This window comes from Catharus ustulatus, chromosome 4 (genome assembly GCF_009819885.2).
Source record: "Catharus ustulatus isolate bCatUst1 chromosome 4, bCatUst1.pri.v2, whole genome shotgun sequence".
NCBI lineage: Eukaryota > Metazoa > Chordata > Aves > Passeriformes > Turdidae > Catharus > Catharus ustulatus.
Window position 1 is genome coordinate 67,751,559 of NC_046224.1, and position 16,796 is coordinate 67,768,354.

General features: G+C 37.9%; 1 protein-coding gene across 9 annotated transcripts in view; it reads right to left on the reverse strand.

The window, feature by feature from the left end:
• The window catches only part of SOX5 (SRY-box transcription factor 5), a 624,352-nt gene that overhangs the window by 212,341 nt on the left and 395,215 nt on the right, over positions 1–16,796 (reverse strand). For all 9 annotated transcript variants that reach the window (XM_033057697.2, XM_033057698.2, XM_033057692.2 and 6 more), the window contains one exon: positions 7,434–7,644. In XM_033057697.2, the coding sequence (XP_032913588.1) occupies positions 7,434–7,644 (211 nt within the window). The remainder of the gene's footprint in view (positions 1–7,433; positions 7,645–16,796) is intronic.

Below are 16,796 nucleotides of genomic sequence, written 5' to 3' on the forward strand. Positions count from 1 at the left end.
TTTATTTAATCCTAATTGAAATGTTTTCATTTCTCTTTCAGATTAATCATCTTAAACATTTAAAAACAAAAAATATCATTTCCAAAGAAACATTTTGTCTAAAAATGTTGATAGTTCCAAATTTTCTACTATTTTTTGGCTAAAATTAACTTGCTGAATTTCTAAATGCTATCAGTCCTTAATTACTATGTAACAGGTTTTAGGGTGCTTAGGGCAGAGAGTTCCCCCGAATTCTCCTTTATTTGGTTTTTGAGCACTTTTTGAATTCATAAATTATAGAATTCATACACATATAGCACGCTTCCTGCCGAGGAAATGCAGAAATCGCAATACAATTAAACTGTATGAGAAGGAAAGATGCTGAAAGGAATTCTACCATCCCAGTACAGCTTATGTACAATGCAGGAGATGAATACACATGTGTAAAGCTGGTAACCCTCAAACCACCTTAAAAATATCAATGTTAAACAGACATGTATCCAATAAAACTAAGCAACAGCTCCAAACTTAAGAGTGTTTTTACAAGGCAACTTCATTAGTTAAACAAGCAAGTGGGAGTTGCTGCAAATGTTGCTCCTTGCCATACTAGAGGCTTTCCCTTGCTTCTGGTAAACAGAAGACACAAGACAGCCTTGTGAATAGCTCATGGCACAGACTAAGATCTAAAGCTAATCAGACAGGATGACAGGTCATCTTAATCAACTTCAAAAGCCAATCCACATGCTCATCCCAGTTCCTCACCTCCCCTTCCAGCATCGCTCTCTCGCTCATTTGGCTTTATTTCCCCCTTCCCCCTCCACTCACTTCCCACAAATTGTGCTGTTAAGAAAGAACGCAGGGAGCCCTTTAGGTCTCAGCATCCCGGGCGCAGGTGGTGAGGAAAACTTTGAAGTGAGCTCTCCACTAACTCTAGAGCTGGCCGTGCCTCCTCTGTAAGCAGCTCTTATTAAAGAAAAGACCAAGCATCCACTAGAACAAAACCAAGCAGGCCTATTTAATTAGGGCAAATACTTGATATCCACTTCTTCATGTTAAACCACACAGTCACACAAGCCTAGGAGGTCTGATTAATTTTAAAATGCACAGTCGTGACAAGCGCCTCAGGGGTAAGAGAAAGGGGGAAAAAAATCCCACAAATCCTGCTAGCTCAACAAACAGGTTTCAGCTAAATGGTGTGTATGTTGCCCAGATTAAGATGTTACTATTCAGCAAGGGCTTGAACCTTTAATAAGAGGGACAAGAGGCCTGAGAAACAGGTGGCTTGCTCTTCACTCTTGAATAAATTATATCCCCGAAAGCTGCAGCACACGAGCACCCAGAAGGAGCTGGCACACTCCCCCGTGTACATCTGGGTATTACAGTCTGGGGCAGAGGTTTCTCCAGCAGTTATCCAAGGACTTAAATGAAGGTCAGAAAGCTAATGGTTTTTCCAGGGGAGGGGGAAATGAAAATAAAATAATAATGACAACAATTTTTAAAAGAGAAAGAGCACACAAAAAACAAACGCTAACTGCAAACTGATCAAGGTGGAATACAACAGGGAAACACACAGCAAAACGATGTGGGGTCAAAAGTGACAGCAAATTTTGAAAACCCCCCCAGTTTTGAAATTAATCACAGCTGGTGAGGAGTCTGGCTGCCTAGGGGATAAAGGGCAGACAGGAGCCCAAATAATTATTTTTGCCTTGCTCAACCACTTATATATGTTGTGTCGTTAAAGATGGGGAGTGAAAAGAGAAAGCATTTTGCTTCGGCTCCCACTTGCTCAATATTACGGAGTGAACACAACCTAGGCAGAAATTTTAATTGTAGACATTCATCAGAGAATACTTCCATTCTGAACCAGGGAGGGGGAGAGAAGGCATGCATCTTCTCTCCAAAAGCACTGTTTTCCTGTATCTCACTTGACCATAATGCTTTCTTCTATATTTAAGATGCTGTATCAGCACCTTAGATGCCTTTATTAAAAGGAAGAAGAAAAATCCAAAAGCTAAAAACCTTTTGAGGATGTAAGATGAGAGAGTTGGAAGGAAATCTAAGCAAATTTTGAAAACATCCATTGAAATAAACCGTGACTATCAGGCTAAACTGTTGGGGAGGAAAACACTTAAAAACTGAAGGCAACAAAAAATAAAGTTCACTTTGAGCAAATCAGAGCTGGCAAGGCTTCAAACTAGACTACCTCTGTTCTAGAGCTAAAGCATTGTTAATAAAAATTTAAGCTACAGTATTTAACAGGGGTTTCTCTTCACATAGGCTTATTTACAAATAATCTTTCAAATTTTAAAATTATTTTTTATTTGTATCAGCAGTATATGAAGGCGTATTTCCATATGGCAGGGTCTTTGAAAGAAGTGCATGGAAGTTTGATGCTTGCCTGCTCGACAAGAAAACACACATTTTCTGGTGACAGACTGCAGAGATGAACATGGAAACCAGAAGGCACCTGAAGCATCCTTTCACAGCAGCAGGAGTGTACGAACAAAACTTGAAAGTACTGAGCTGCAAAGTACCCTTGTTTGTCCTTCAGTGGAAAAGCATTACAAAGCCTCTTCGACATATACTCTGTCAAAGGGGCAGGGAAGAACCAAATAAAAGAATTTTAAACCTCAACCAATTACAGTATCCTTAGGCCTTTCCTGAATCTGTGCACTTTATTTCTTCCCCTCTCATCAGATGTGATCATGTTTGAAAACAAGAGTCTGCATTTCAAAGGCCACCCTTCTTGTGCCCATGAATGGCCTGCTTTGGAATCTAAGGTTTAAAAAGAGGAAGACATCTTGATTTTTTTACAAGATTTGCTGATTAAAAGTTTGATAGTGTTAGGAGATACTTCAACTAGAGAGCCTGAATTCAGTATGGCTCACTTTTATGCATTACAGAACTGCTTGAACAACAGTCATTTAAATTACCACATTAACAGGTGTTGTGATTTATAATGTAAACTTAAAAATCAAATACAAATAGCCTTTGGGGGAATGTTCAGAAGACTAAACCATGCCCAAGAGGCTCTTCTCATCCCTTTTTTCACATCAAGTAATTACTTATAGCACTGCTACCTATGATAATACATGAAGCTACAGTACTCACATTGCCTGCTAAAGCTCTGCAAACACATGTATTCCCTTCTTACTAAACAGCCGAAATTAAGTGCTTGCCCTCTGAAGACCTAAGGACTATATGATCAAAATTTTGGAGCAGGAAAAATATGAAACACAATAAATTGATTGTGTGTGTGTGTGTTCATATATATTTATGTCTAAGTACATACAATACATTATATATGTGTGTGTGCATATATCTGTGTGTGTCTTCATGGAAAATTCAAATATTCATTTTAACAGCCCAACTGAACTGCATTTCAGAGGTCCTTACCAAGGAAGAGTGAGCCATGCAGATGAATGACTGTACCCACACAATCTCACCTGCTCTGACAGTCTCTGTCATCAAGTAGATGTTCATAGGATCCTTCTTTATAAAGAATTCCTACAAATTCCATACAACAACATGGATCTGGCCTCAGAAGACCCACTATGGTTTTAAAGATGAACAGATACATAACCTGTTAAAACCATATACTGCCAAAATGGAAAAGAAGATTCATTCTTAATGAAGAGTTAGGAGATGTAAAGAGCCAAAGAATACTTCAGTTTATTCTAAAAATAGGAAGGAATTTACTTGTTTGCCTCTTTCTTTTCCAGAAGTCAAGCCATACATTTAGGGGAGAGGCTACAGAGATTTCAGAGATTTAATTTTCCACAAGCACAGGCCATAAATTAACATACAGCAATCCAATCACATTAATAGTGCAAGGAAAAGCTAAGTGGTTGCTTTGGTCTTTTCTTTCACAAACTTGTGTCAAGCTCAGTGACTTCAAAGAGATTTCCATTTCATTTCTACAAATGAGGAGAACAGACAGACTGAGAGTCTCTCCCATCTTCTGATGCCTGAAGAAAACAGAAGAAAAACATGCCTGTATCTCATTCTCCTAATGATTTCAGCTGCAAAAGGAATCCCATGGTCGGCAGACGACCCTTGGGGCAAGGGCTTGAGGTCTGTCACAGTGTATAAGGCTTCTCCAAACCCACTCCATTATCTTCATTATTGTATACCAGGAATAAAAGGAGACTGACTCCTCTTCTGAAGCTCAAGTTAGAAAGGACAGAATGTTTCATGTAAAATAACATTGTGTGACTTCAGTAATAGGTTTATGCCTTTGGGGGCCTAATACTAAAGCTGCATATAAGGATTTTCCACAGAATTTGAGAGAAGAAAAATGAGCACTGTATTAGTAATGAGCAAAATTCCGCAAGTTTTACATTCACTGAAACACGTCTCTGTGTCAGCCTAACTCAATCACATTGTCAATCACATACTTTCATCCAGCAGCAGGAAAATGGCAAAATTAGGGGGAAAAGAAAAAGAGCAAGGAGCTTTAGAGTTAAGTATAAACCCCTATAAAAACATCTCCCCCCACAATTCATATCCAAGGAGGAAAAGGAAGTGACGGGCTTTTGGAGAAGCAGGTAGTGTGAGTGCCTAGAGGGCACATTAACCAAGGGTATATGCACAAAAAACCTACATGAAAACCATTTATGTGAAGAGTGATGCTTTCCTTATCAGCTCATGTGAGTACAGGGATGAGTTTATATATGTGCATATGTATATGTGTGCATTGCTGCACTCTGAGTAGTATGTTTAAAATGTAAACATTCTTATCCTTAACTGACAAAATTTACTAATTTTCACTTTTATTTTCTGACAAACATAATTGAAGAAAATTGTTTCAATTGTATCAATAAAGTTTCTTAGAAAGAATCAAACCTGATATCAATATTTTGGAATAGCTCACTTATCCTTAAAGCCCATTTCAGAAAAGAGATGCCTTTTCCCTGACTGATATGGGGTTTGAATTGAGACTTAAAGTTTTCTAATTAGCCCTTTCTTTTTTCTGATGTTGAAGAAACAGGCCATTTGAGAGAATGCTTGAAAACACAGCAATTCAGAAGACTATTTCAAACAATAAAAAGAGAGCAAACATAGCCCACTGTACAAGTTAAATAATATATAATCTTTTGAGTACATAGAGAAATGGGAATCTGGCTCATATCTGGTCTTTGAAATATTCACAGGAAATTGATTTAATTAAACCTCAACTACTGGTGCAAATGTTTCCCTTTCTTCCCGAAGGGAAATAAAGTATTATATTATTCTTGTTGACATAATGCAGCAAAGCTTAACCAAGATTCTTGATCTTCATCCCACAAAGCCTTACAAACTAGCAAGACTAAAAAACATTACTGAAATATGCATTTATGACAAATTGCTGCATTTTTACTTACATGTACTATCAAAGACTCCCACTTATAACACCTTATTCACAGGGAAATTCATTAATATGCTAATTACCTGACAAGTAACCAGTGATGACTGACAATTTTACTTTAGTACTGCATGAAGAAGACATGACAATAATGTTCTGCTGGAGTTCAAACAGAGAAGACACTGTGTACCATTAGTATATAACTCATTTAGGGAAAAAGACTCGTATTTGTAGAGGACCTCTAAGAACAGTCTAGCCATCTGCACCCAGAAATATATATTTTTTAATTAGCCACACTAAAAACAGCCATGTTGGCTGAAGAGAAGGGGAGGGAGGCTTGTCAAAATGATGTATTTGTCCCTCACCACCTTTCAATGCTCTTATGCAAGTCTAATTTTCTTCCTAGCCAGCTCACCTCTCTGGCCTCCTTTTGTTCCATGTGCCATTTCCCATTCTCTTCTAACTTCTGAACTTTTGTTAGTTCGCTTTTAAGGAGAAAGGGAAAAAAAGCTCAACTCTTTCCTATTCATTTTTTCCTGGATGGGGAGTAAGCAGAGACATGAATATGGCATCCTCATAATGATTTAACTAGGGCTTAATGAACTTTTCATCACAACCTGCTGTTCAGTTTAATGGCCTTTGAAAGACAATAGAACAATGGCTAGAGGGAAGAAAAGATTTTTTTGTTGCAAGCATTTGCAAAGCCCAACATTCAGTTGCTCCCCCTCCTCTCTCTCCCAATCTCTTCACAAAGCTGTAGATCTTTTGTTTGTACTGTATATTTTCATTTTAGTAGAGCTGAAACAATGCACCATTCTCATGTCTATCTATGGCCTTTGCTTAATGGAGTCTGTGCAGCTTGTACAACCTCATACTCAACAGTGTATTTATACATTGCCCAGAACTCCTTGTTCTTTCCTCTCTCAGATAAAAGCCTGGTCTCCTTCCCACCCATTCCCCCAGACTCTTCCATCCAAAGGCACAAGGTATGTTATGGCACTAACCATTACATAAACCTAAATGCAAAAGAAATGTTGTAAGTAATATTTAAAAGATGCTTAGATAGAGAATTTGTTTTCCAGCAGACCCTTACTGCATGCTCCAGTCAAGAAAAGCCTAATTTACAATCCTATCATGCTCGTGTATGTGCCAGCACGTTTGCACTCGTACTTCCATTCCAGTATGCAGGTTGTCCTTAAATTTTCTTGTCACTTCATGCTTTAGCACTGAGGTGGGCCCTGAGAGCCCTGCTTTTAAACATTTGGAATAGATTTCCATAACAGGATAGGTAAGTGTAAATGAAAATAGAGTCTCATAACTGTGCACTAGGAAACAAGGCTCAGTATGTTCACACAATCGGCTCGCAGTGCCCCGAAAAGGCAGCTGTAAATGTGCATGCAGGTATCTTTGGAGAGAATAACGAGAACTTCATCTTCCAGTCAGGACATTGACTCTGCCCCAAACAGGCAAAAAATAAAAATTCTAATCTTTGGTCTCAGCCCACAGAGCACAAGTCCTACCCCCACCAGCCAGAGACAGGGTCTCAAAAAGACACTTGTTCCCCAGAAATGAAACCTGTAAGCCCAAGATGAAACTTGCTGGCCACACATAATGCAGGGAACACCTGCATTCCCTCTGTTTGTACAGCAACTGCGCTACAGACAAACAGACAATGATGCATCCCACAAAAAAGCTTTCATGAATTCCTAGTTTAATTTCTTGCCTTTCAAAAAATTACATGCACACTAGATCATTTCACAAAAAATATTGACATTGATGATAATACTTCTTTTAGTGCTAGAAATGGGGAGAGGGGTGTAAAAGCCCCCAGGTGATTAAAACTAACTTACTGCAAGAATAACTGATGAGGTTGCAATTGTAAAAGAAAGACCACCAGACTCTCTTTTATGGGGAAGGCTAAAAATGTTAGCTATGATGGGACATTGATAAAATTTACCTCTCATGTAGAAAAAACTGTAAGATCTTTAATTCTGCTGGCAAAGGAAAAGCAAACAGAGCAGAAAACGGCACAATTAAAAAGTATATGTATCCAAAGGATCTGGAGAAAAGAAAAAACACAGAAAATTTTGGCCAGCTTCCCAGGCCTTACCTTCTGGCTCGTTTTTGATGAGCTCTTCCATTTTCCTTTGCTTCAGGGTGTCCACGACATCTGCGAGGCTCCCCTTGCGCCTCTCTGGGGTTCCCAAGGCTGTGCTGGACAAGGACTCTCCACTCTGACGCCCACCTTCTTCTGCCTTCAAGGGTGAGGTAGATGAGTTGTGCGGGGCAAATGAAGACATCACTTTATTGCCATCAACTTCCTGAAAGGGGAGAGAAACAAGATGAAACATTCCTTTTTCTTCTTGAAGAAGTGGGGGAAAATAGACAGAAAGAAAGGAAGAACAATCCTTTGTTCTTTGAGTTCATTGCTATTTGTTCTTCTGTTGAAACCTTTAAAAAAGTAATGCAATGCTTCAAAAACAACCAGAACAAAGCCTATCCTTAAAGCATAAACCAAGATTACAGGCTGGAGTGAATAAAGATCAGCTTGCAAGAGAAAAACATAAAATACAGTTTTTCCCTAATTGAGAAGTGTTGTTCTCATAGGTTTCCTAATAACTGTGGTATTGATTACCTGTAATTGTTTTTTCTTCTACAGCTCTCTTTCTAACAAAACCTCTAATTTTTACAAGGATCATTAATTTCCTGACTTTATAAAGTACTTAATGCCTTGATTGGCTAGTTGTTTTAAGAACTAAAATGGCAACTAAACAGTAAATGTCCTTCACCATATGACATATTTTTACTCACAGTTCAAGCAGTTCTCCCATCTATAAAGGATGAAGCAATTGCTTTCTGTTTTCTAATCCTATTCTCTTCTGTCATAAACCTTCATTTCTTGTAGAAACAGTATTTTTCACAAAGGTAGTCCTAATGACTTTCCCTGGCAGCACAATGGCAAAACTCTGTGACTTCCCAGAACGTGCACACAACTCTCCTCACGTGAGAGTCCACAGAGGTCTACTCATTAATTTTAATGGAAAGCAAAACTGGTTCCAGCATCTTCAAACTTGCCTTCATTAACATGAGAGCCTTCTCCTCCACATCTCCTCCAACATATAGCAAAGTTCTCTGCACACAGTCCTTCTCCTTTCATGTCTGTTATACTCTACCCTTCTGTACACATCTCCCAAACCCATTTTTTCCTCTGCTAATATATGCCATCTGCACCTGAAAAACCTAGGTCAGTGTCTCCAAAGACTGCAGCAGAGTAATACACTGCATAAAATATAATACTGTAAACATGTATAGTTTTTATTTAGATATGATTTTCCAGGGTTTTTTTCAGTATCCTATTACCTTATATTTTTGTAGTCCAGTTATTTAATGAATATTGTTTCTTAAAAAAAACACCGGATCATCTTGTGATATGAGTTACAGACTTGGTTGAAACAGTCTTAATAATTGTTAAATTGTTTTTGATAGGGTATGAAGGTGATACATATATATGCATGTGTGTGCATATTAGAGATTTGTGTTATAATTCTAAAGTTATGAGTAATTTTGATGTCTCTGTGCTAATAATCAGAATATTTCAGAAAAAAAAATATGAAAAGAACATATTTTTTGCTACAAAATATTTCAACAAAATTTGAGTAAAGCTACATGGAAAACATGCAATAAAGAAAATACATTTATTTCTACAGGCTACTTTGTTGTGGCAAAAAGATTACCTATGGTTAAGAAAACTTTTAATGCAAACAGTTTTGAGCAGCTTGAATGTGTTATTATACTAGTGAATAAATTCCCTAACAGAATCGGATTTAACTGAGATTACAATCTGGGCCATCATATGCCTCAAAAACCAAACCCAGTGATGTTAATGAGAGACTTTCTACTGACGTCAATGAGCTTTTAACCAAGCACTGAAAAATTTTCCAAGTCCAATCAACAGAAATGCTCCTTTTTTTTTTTTTTTTCTTCCTTGCAACTCCCTCCATTTTTGTTCTGCACTTGGAAAATTCCTAGTTGCTAACACCCGACTTCAAAACTTAGTTGAAGCCAAATGCAATTTTTTCACATACAGACTTGAGTAAACTGATTTTTTCACCAATCTAAACAAGCAGAATGGATAACTTCAGCATCATTTCAGCTTTTATCTAAAATTCAAAACTATTATCACCAAGTGGCAATTTTTTTTCCTACACACAAGGCTAAAAGAGGAAATATCTTGAAAGCTGCTTTCTTATTCACACTTTGAGACAGATATGCCAAACATCATCCTTAGTTACAGTTCTTAAATCTACCTATGCCATCAGTCGTGTATAGGAACAATGTGTTTCTTCATTTTACCAGGAACTAGTTTCTTGTTTTAATCCAAAGCAGGTCCCAAAGACTTTCACTCCTGTTTCTGTGTCACACATTGGTCACAAACACAAAGTACTTGTAGAAGTTGCCTAAACCTCAGGTATCACCGCAGTTGTTTCCATGTACATTTGGGGTACACACAAGTGGGGTTTTTAATGTACAAATACATTCTGAGTATAAAACCAGTTTGTTATAAGAGAAGAAGCATAAGAACACAAGGATTGAATGATTATGTAAAGTAATATAAGATGGTTTTCAAATCACAAACTGCTAGGCTTCCAAATGAAACTCACAAGTGTTTTTAAAACTCTGCCTTGCTTTCTGTGAGGGGGACAATGCAGTAGTCTGTGAATAAAGCATCACAAAAGGACTCCGAATACTCAATTCCTAGTACTTTCAAATGCACTGTGAAACCACGAAAAATACAATCTTTTTTCCCTACATTTCAGTTTCCTACTGGTAAAACAGGCACAAGTAATCTCTTATATTATAAAGGTCTTGGAATGATAAATTCAATAATAAGAGAGATACCCTCCTACTACAATGTTGGCTAAAGGCATTTACAATACCACAGATAGAAAGACTTCACAGCTGGATAAGAAAGGAAGGGGAAGTGTTCTACAGAGATTTTTTTTAAAGGTAAATTATACACTGAGATACGCAGTCAAGAAACCATCCTTCCCAACAAAGTTTCTTTAGACCTTTGGTTAGGTGCGCACGTATGTAGTGTTTGCATATCACATGCATGGCTATTTATACACTTGTGGGATTTAAGACTCAATCAAAACACATGTAAAGCAGGGGAACAGCTGCAATCACATCTCAGTGGGCTAAATTACAGTACACCAGTGAATTATTCATTCAGAAGGATCTGTAGCAATCACCCATCCATTGCGTGATTTGCAATCCAAGAGGAATCCTCTCCTTTCTGTACTGGTGGATGAGGGCACACCTCAGCTTCTGCTGCTGATGACACTTCAACACATATCCTCCAGCATACCAGCTCCAGAATCTCCTTTCCCATACACCCAGGATCCTTTTATTTTGTCATTCCCAAAAACAATGAGAAACATGCAACAGTTATCTTGGCTTTCACTTCATGTCCCTCTCTTTTATTCTGTTCTTTTTTATGCCATTACTTAGAAAAAGTTCTCAATAGGTCTGGATTTTTACTTCTAGCATGTAAAAAGAAAGAATACTTCCACCATGTAAAACCTGCTCGTGTCAATGGCTGGGGAAAGCCAAAAATCTTTGAGTAAAGAAAATCCTCTGATATTGCATACAAAAGTTTAACTATTACCCTGAAAACACTCACAGAAATCCTTAATGGCAAGAAAGATAAGTCAGTAACAGTTTAAAATTAATCCCCTGAGAAGAAGTTCCCTCCCAACAAGTGAGATTTAAGAGGTTTTTTTTTTCAAAAGCACAAATCCACATGACTTTCTTGAGTTTAACTGAGAGAAAAGCAACAACACTGCTAAAGTGGTAATAAAAAACATCAGGATCTACTACTGACGTTTTACAATTAAGTCCATCAAGCACACAAAACACCAATCTCTCAGCCACCAAAACAGTAGACAGTTTTCCCAGAGAACAGTCTCTCTCAGCTATGTAACCATTTCACCTGTTCAAGTTTGATTACATTCCAACCGCTGCCACTGCTAATCCTGGTAACAGTTTCACGCAGCTGCTTGGTGGATGGGGCTCTATTGTTCATTTGCATTCCGAATGTGCACTGGTCCATCATTTCCTCCAACTCTGCGCTGGGATCATACTCACCAAACAAACACCTGATGCTGCTACTTCTTGATTTCCCACTTCAGAAAGGCAGATAAGGACCTACACACATCTTGCTGAAACAAACGCTCCAGACCCTTCTTCCCCCCTCCAAGCAACAGCAACAAAAAAGGGACCGGCCCACCTTTCGTGTCTTCTGCTTCTGTTCCAAGCTAGAATCCACAGGAAGACTTGTTCATTTACAAGAAAGTTGCCTCAATATTGCCAAACAGCTTTCCACCAATGGAGGAAATACCTCTTCCAAGGTTTAATGATGAAACAGGCTTCTGCCCTTTCAGGATGAGGTCAATAATCTTCCTTTGTTAATCTTGGGCAAGCTTTACTTAATCTAGCCCCCTTGTCACCTTTGTGATTGACAGGAAAAGTCATGTCACTGGACAATGGACTTGTCCTCACTGAGCAATATCTTTTTTAAAGATTATGCAATGTTACCCTTGCTCTCATAAAAAGTGCAAACATTGTGCTGGTAAAAGAAACTCTTCATTCCAGTTGTATCTTTCAAATTGTCTCCCTCTGTTTCCAGGGTCCAAGGGAGGCCTATTTCAGTTCTACAGAGGAACATTTAAAGGCTTAATGGAAAGAAAACAGGTTGCACTCGGTGAGATTTCCAAAATATCTCTTAGTGCTCTAAATAGATCTCATCTTCTCCTTCCTCATCTAGAGATGCACATTATTCCTGTCTGCAATTAAACTCAGACACTCTGCTTCTGTGACATTAGAATTTCGTCCCAAACAAACTAAGAATCGAAGCAGAAGAAAACGGAGAACTAAGTCTGAAACTGTTAATTACCACCATATGGTATGCATGAAGTCTGCATCTGCAGGGAAAAAAAAAAAAACCACAAAAAACCCCACGAGAATCAAGCTGCTGGTTTTGCAGCCAAAAACACCTGGAATAAAATACTTGTGTCTTTAAATCAAGCACAGATATTGACTGATTTTAAGAAGCCTGTGATCCTAAAAGCAACTGATAAGGTTCTTTTTTTCAAAATTGGAATTTTGCCCATACTTCACTCTTTCAGAATGTGTAAAGAAGACCAAAGGCAAGCTTTTTTTCTCTGCTTTCTACATTAGACATGTAGGCCTATCTATTTTATAGTCTCCATAGTGACCAGGAAGCCAGCAACAGTATGACATAAAAGAGATAATCAGAAAACAGAATGCTTAACTTTTCTGAAGACAAATTATTATCCAGCAATTTAGTACTGTTTTATATTTTTAAAAATTTATTTTCCAAAATAATATTTTAGGAAATGTGTAAGATTCAACAGCACAGCTACTTCAAGTGAAAATCTGGAAGCTGTAGAAGCACTTCCATTGCCCACAGGAGGCCCACCAGCAATTATGAGAAAATTCAACTTGACATTTCTAGTATTTGTTTAAAAGAAACAAAACTGACACACAATATTCACACATCAGGAATGATCTTTAATTTTTTCTTAACCTTCCATTTACAATCTTTGCCTTAATAAATGTAATTAACTTACTCCAGGAGCATAAGTGCCATTGCCTTTCAATGGCAATCATATTTTCAAATCACTTAAGTGATTTGGAAAACTGTCTCCTACATTCTGTGTCACAGGGGCTGCAGAGTAGGTATTATCACAAACCTGCCTGGTTTATGGTGGTTGTCAACCTGGCACCTTCAGGAAGATGAAACACATATTCCATAAGGTTTCCCAGTGAACACTGTGATTTTTGTATGTTAGAATTTCATTCCATCTATCTTGTATTTAAATAGGTCTTTTGTCTGTAAGTCTCCTTCATGTGGTAAATATTAGACTTACATAATTCTGATGAAACCTTGCTCTCCCTCTAAAATGTTAAAATGTCACTTTGCAATGGAATTATTTATTTATTTATAGCAATCATTACTAGCTCTTGTCTTTCAGTTTGTATTTATTTGACATCAAGTGCTGTATCTAATTAACGACCTCTTCTTGATGAAGCAGAAGATACACTGGCAGAGGTTTCAGTGGGAAGAAGAACAGGTATTTCCAGTATTTGATACCCATGAACCTGCTGAAAATGGTTCAAAGCCCAAAAACACAGCCATCTGCCATAGGAACTCTGCTACATCCAGACACTTTCCTTTCTTTTACCATTCTCCTCCTTGCAACCAGAGATATTAATGAATACTTCCTGCATCTTGAGGTATTTCTTAAATTGATATAAAAAGCCTAGAGATTATTGGCCAAAAGCCTCACAGTGGTTGTGTTTGAATTTTTATTGATGCAATAAATACTCAGCCCTTACATTACTCCATGAGGCACTACAGCCCAACCATGTGAAACCAGAAATTGGGAATTCTCTCATATATCAAGTGTCACCCTACAATATCTGACATGAACACTGAAATGTACCTTGATTTTTTTCCAAATACCACTATACTCAGACTGCTCCCACAACTGCACGAGCAAGACAAAACTTCAAACATTTACAAGGTTTAGAGATGAGTTGCAAAGAACTGTTCAGTCGCATTCACACAAAAGGAATGATTTATAATCCGTTTTGCACTGATTTCTAACTTTATCCTCTGAGATTTAGAGAGCATAGGAACAGCTTTTTCAAGGATTTAACTATCTACAGATAGAAGGAGGTGCCTAGCGGGATTTCTGAAAATGCACAACAATATACATATTCATTTAATTCTCACTGACTTCATTATAAGTGTCTGAAAATAAAGAGGTGGAACCAGCACAGTGTGACTGGGTGACTCTTTGCGCCTCTTCACCAGACCATTATCAAACTATCTCTAGCACAGAGCACAATCTGATAACCAATGCTGTAAAACAACCATTTCTCCACTGGTCATTCTGCATTCCAGCCCATCCCCAAACATACAGCAAAAGTTTAGTATTTCTTACTGCTTATCCCATAATTTCTACTTGATTTATTAAAAATCAAAGAATTCTATGCAAACTGTTGATCTGTTTGTAGTAAAAATACATGAGAAAATGTTGTGAATAAAATTTTAGAACTTTTTTATATTGAATGCCAAGCATGGGTTTTAAAAATTATTTTCTTCTGTGATCTATATTTTGGTTTTATTTTTAGCTCTCTTCTTTGTCCCATTTCTTGCAATGAAGTGTTCCTTATATATAAAAGTAATTTGCAAATCCTTAGATATTAAACACAGTAAAATTGTAACAACTACTTTGTAATGGGAAAATGTGGTTAGTGGCATGATTGCTGACACTCATAGTCAGACCAGATCTCTCCTATTGCTTCTTTCTCTGACTAAACTCATTTTAAGAAAAAACGCAATGTAGGATTACATCTATTTGCTCTCAAAACACTTAACAAATAAAACTGGCATTCTGAGAACTCCTAATATGTTAGCTATAACCTGTAAAAACAAAGAACATGTTGTACTATGAGAGCCTTGTTATCTTTGTGCTAGTAATCTTCATGCTTAAAAATAATAAATAAAGCTCTGCAAAAGCACTTTTAAGACTTTTATGAGCTCTTCCCTGAGGGACTAAAGATCGCCCGCAAGACCTTGCTAAACAAAAAATAAGACTGCTTATCAAAACAGCTTGGTCGAGGCTTCAGCATACATTAAATCCTCCTAATAGTTTGGAAATCATGCAGTATAAAACGATTATCTTTGTAAAAATACAAGCTTACTAACCAGATACAACAACTCTGGCTTGTGAGTGTAATAAAACCTATGTTGAGTGTCAAAGCCAGTTTGATCACCAGCTTTGTTACTATGAAACAAACCATTGTCTGTGCTAATTCATTGAAAGAAGGGGAGAAGACTATCTGAACAGAACTCAGCATAAAAGGAATACCATTGGCCAGCAGTGGCTCCTGGACTGTTCCCAGCTTTCACACTTCAATTCACTATTTTTCAGATGAAAATGGATAGCAGATTACTTCATCTGTTCTCTGGTAGCCTACAAAAACCTGTACCAGACAGATTATTTCACTTCATTCATTTGGCTGGGTGGCTGAGAAGAAAGTAAAGAAAAGCCATATATGAAATAATTAAAAACTGCCTTCTCTGTGTTGAAACTCCTGGGGAGGATATCTTGTCTGGAAAGAACAACCCTTCAAACTAGGGAACAAAAGGAAAGAGAACATCTACACCCACAAAGGCATTTTACAAATACCAAAAGCAGGTTTGTAAGAGAAGGGCACACCTGGTATGCCCACACTTTCAGTGGGGTCCCAGATGTTTGAACTGGGCTAGCAAAATGTCTCCGAAAGACAGTGATGCTTCGCATTCTCCCCATGAATACTCTACATATTTTCATTGCTCTGGCGCATTGCCTCACCTTCTCTTCTGTTCAAACCACAACAAACTTATACAGCTGCTTCTTCCAGTGCACTGAATTGTTCTTTATCTCCGTTACAGCTTGTACCATCCATGTCTTTTTGGAACAGTTAGCATATATTTACAGGAATTTCACGACTCTAAGGCGCACCGGATTATAAGGTGCACTTCCGGGTGTCGGCAAATTTCCGAACTTTGTCCATATATAAGGCGCACCGGACTATAAGGTGCACTTTTTTTTTTCAGGGAGGATCCGCGCACAACAAAGTAACAAATTAGTAACGGAATGGCGCGATCGCGGGGTTTACTAGCAGGTGTTCAATTTGCAAATATTTTTCACAGATGGTGTAGCCTTTAAACGCAGCTCCAGGCGCCCTCCCCGTGCTGCGGGCCCCGGCTGGCACAGTTCTTGTGGCTCGGCTCACGGCTCTCGCAGCTCGGCTCACACTTCTGGGATGGCAAATTTCCGAACTTTGTCCATATATAAGGCGCACCGGATTATAAGGCGCACTTCCGGGTGTCGATCCAAATTTTAGTCAAAAGGTGCACCTTATAGTTGTGAAATTACTGTACTTTTGTAATTACTGACCATATTTAGGCTTTACTCTCCCAATTTTCCCTCACAGGTCAGCTCCTATAGCTCTTTAACAATGCGTTTCTTGCATCTGAAATCCCTTCAGTTTGCTTCTTTCTCCAACATGCCTAGAACTGAACACAGTATTTCCCATACAATCTTAGCAGAGTTATGAGAAGGACAATTACCATGTTGTTGTCTTTTTTTGTTGTCTTGCTACAAGACAAGCTCATGCCCCATTTGTTTTAACAAACCTAAGCATTACAGTTTTCAAAGTGCCTTTCTCTCATTGATGATCTAGATTTTTGTTGTATTTTAGATTACTTGTTCCAGTTGTATCGATTTGTAACCTTAATGCACTACTTTTTTTCTTCTTTTTTTTTTCTTTTTATAGCTACTTTACCTGGAACATTCAAATGAGATATTTGAAAGATTGCATGAAGGAAGCAGAG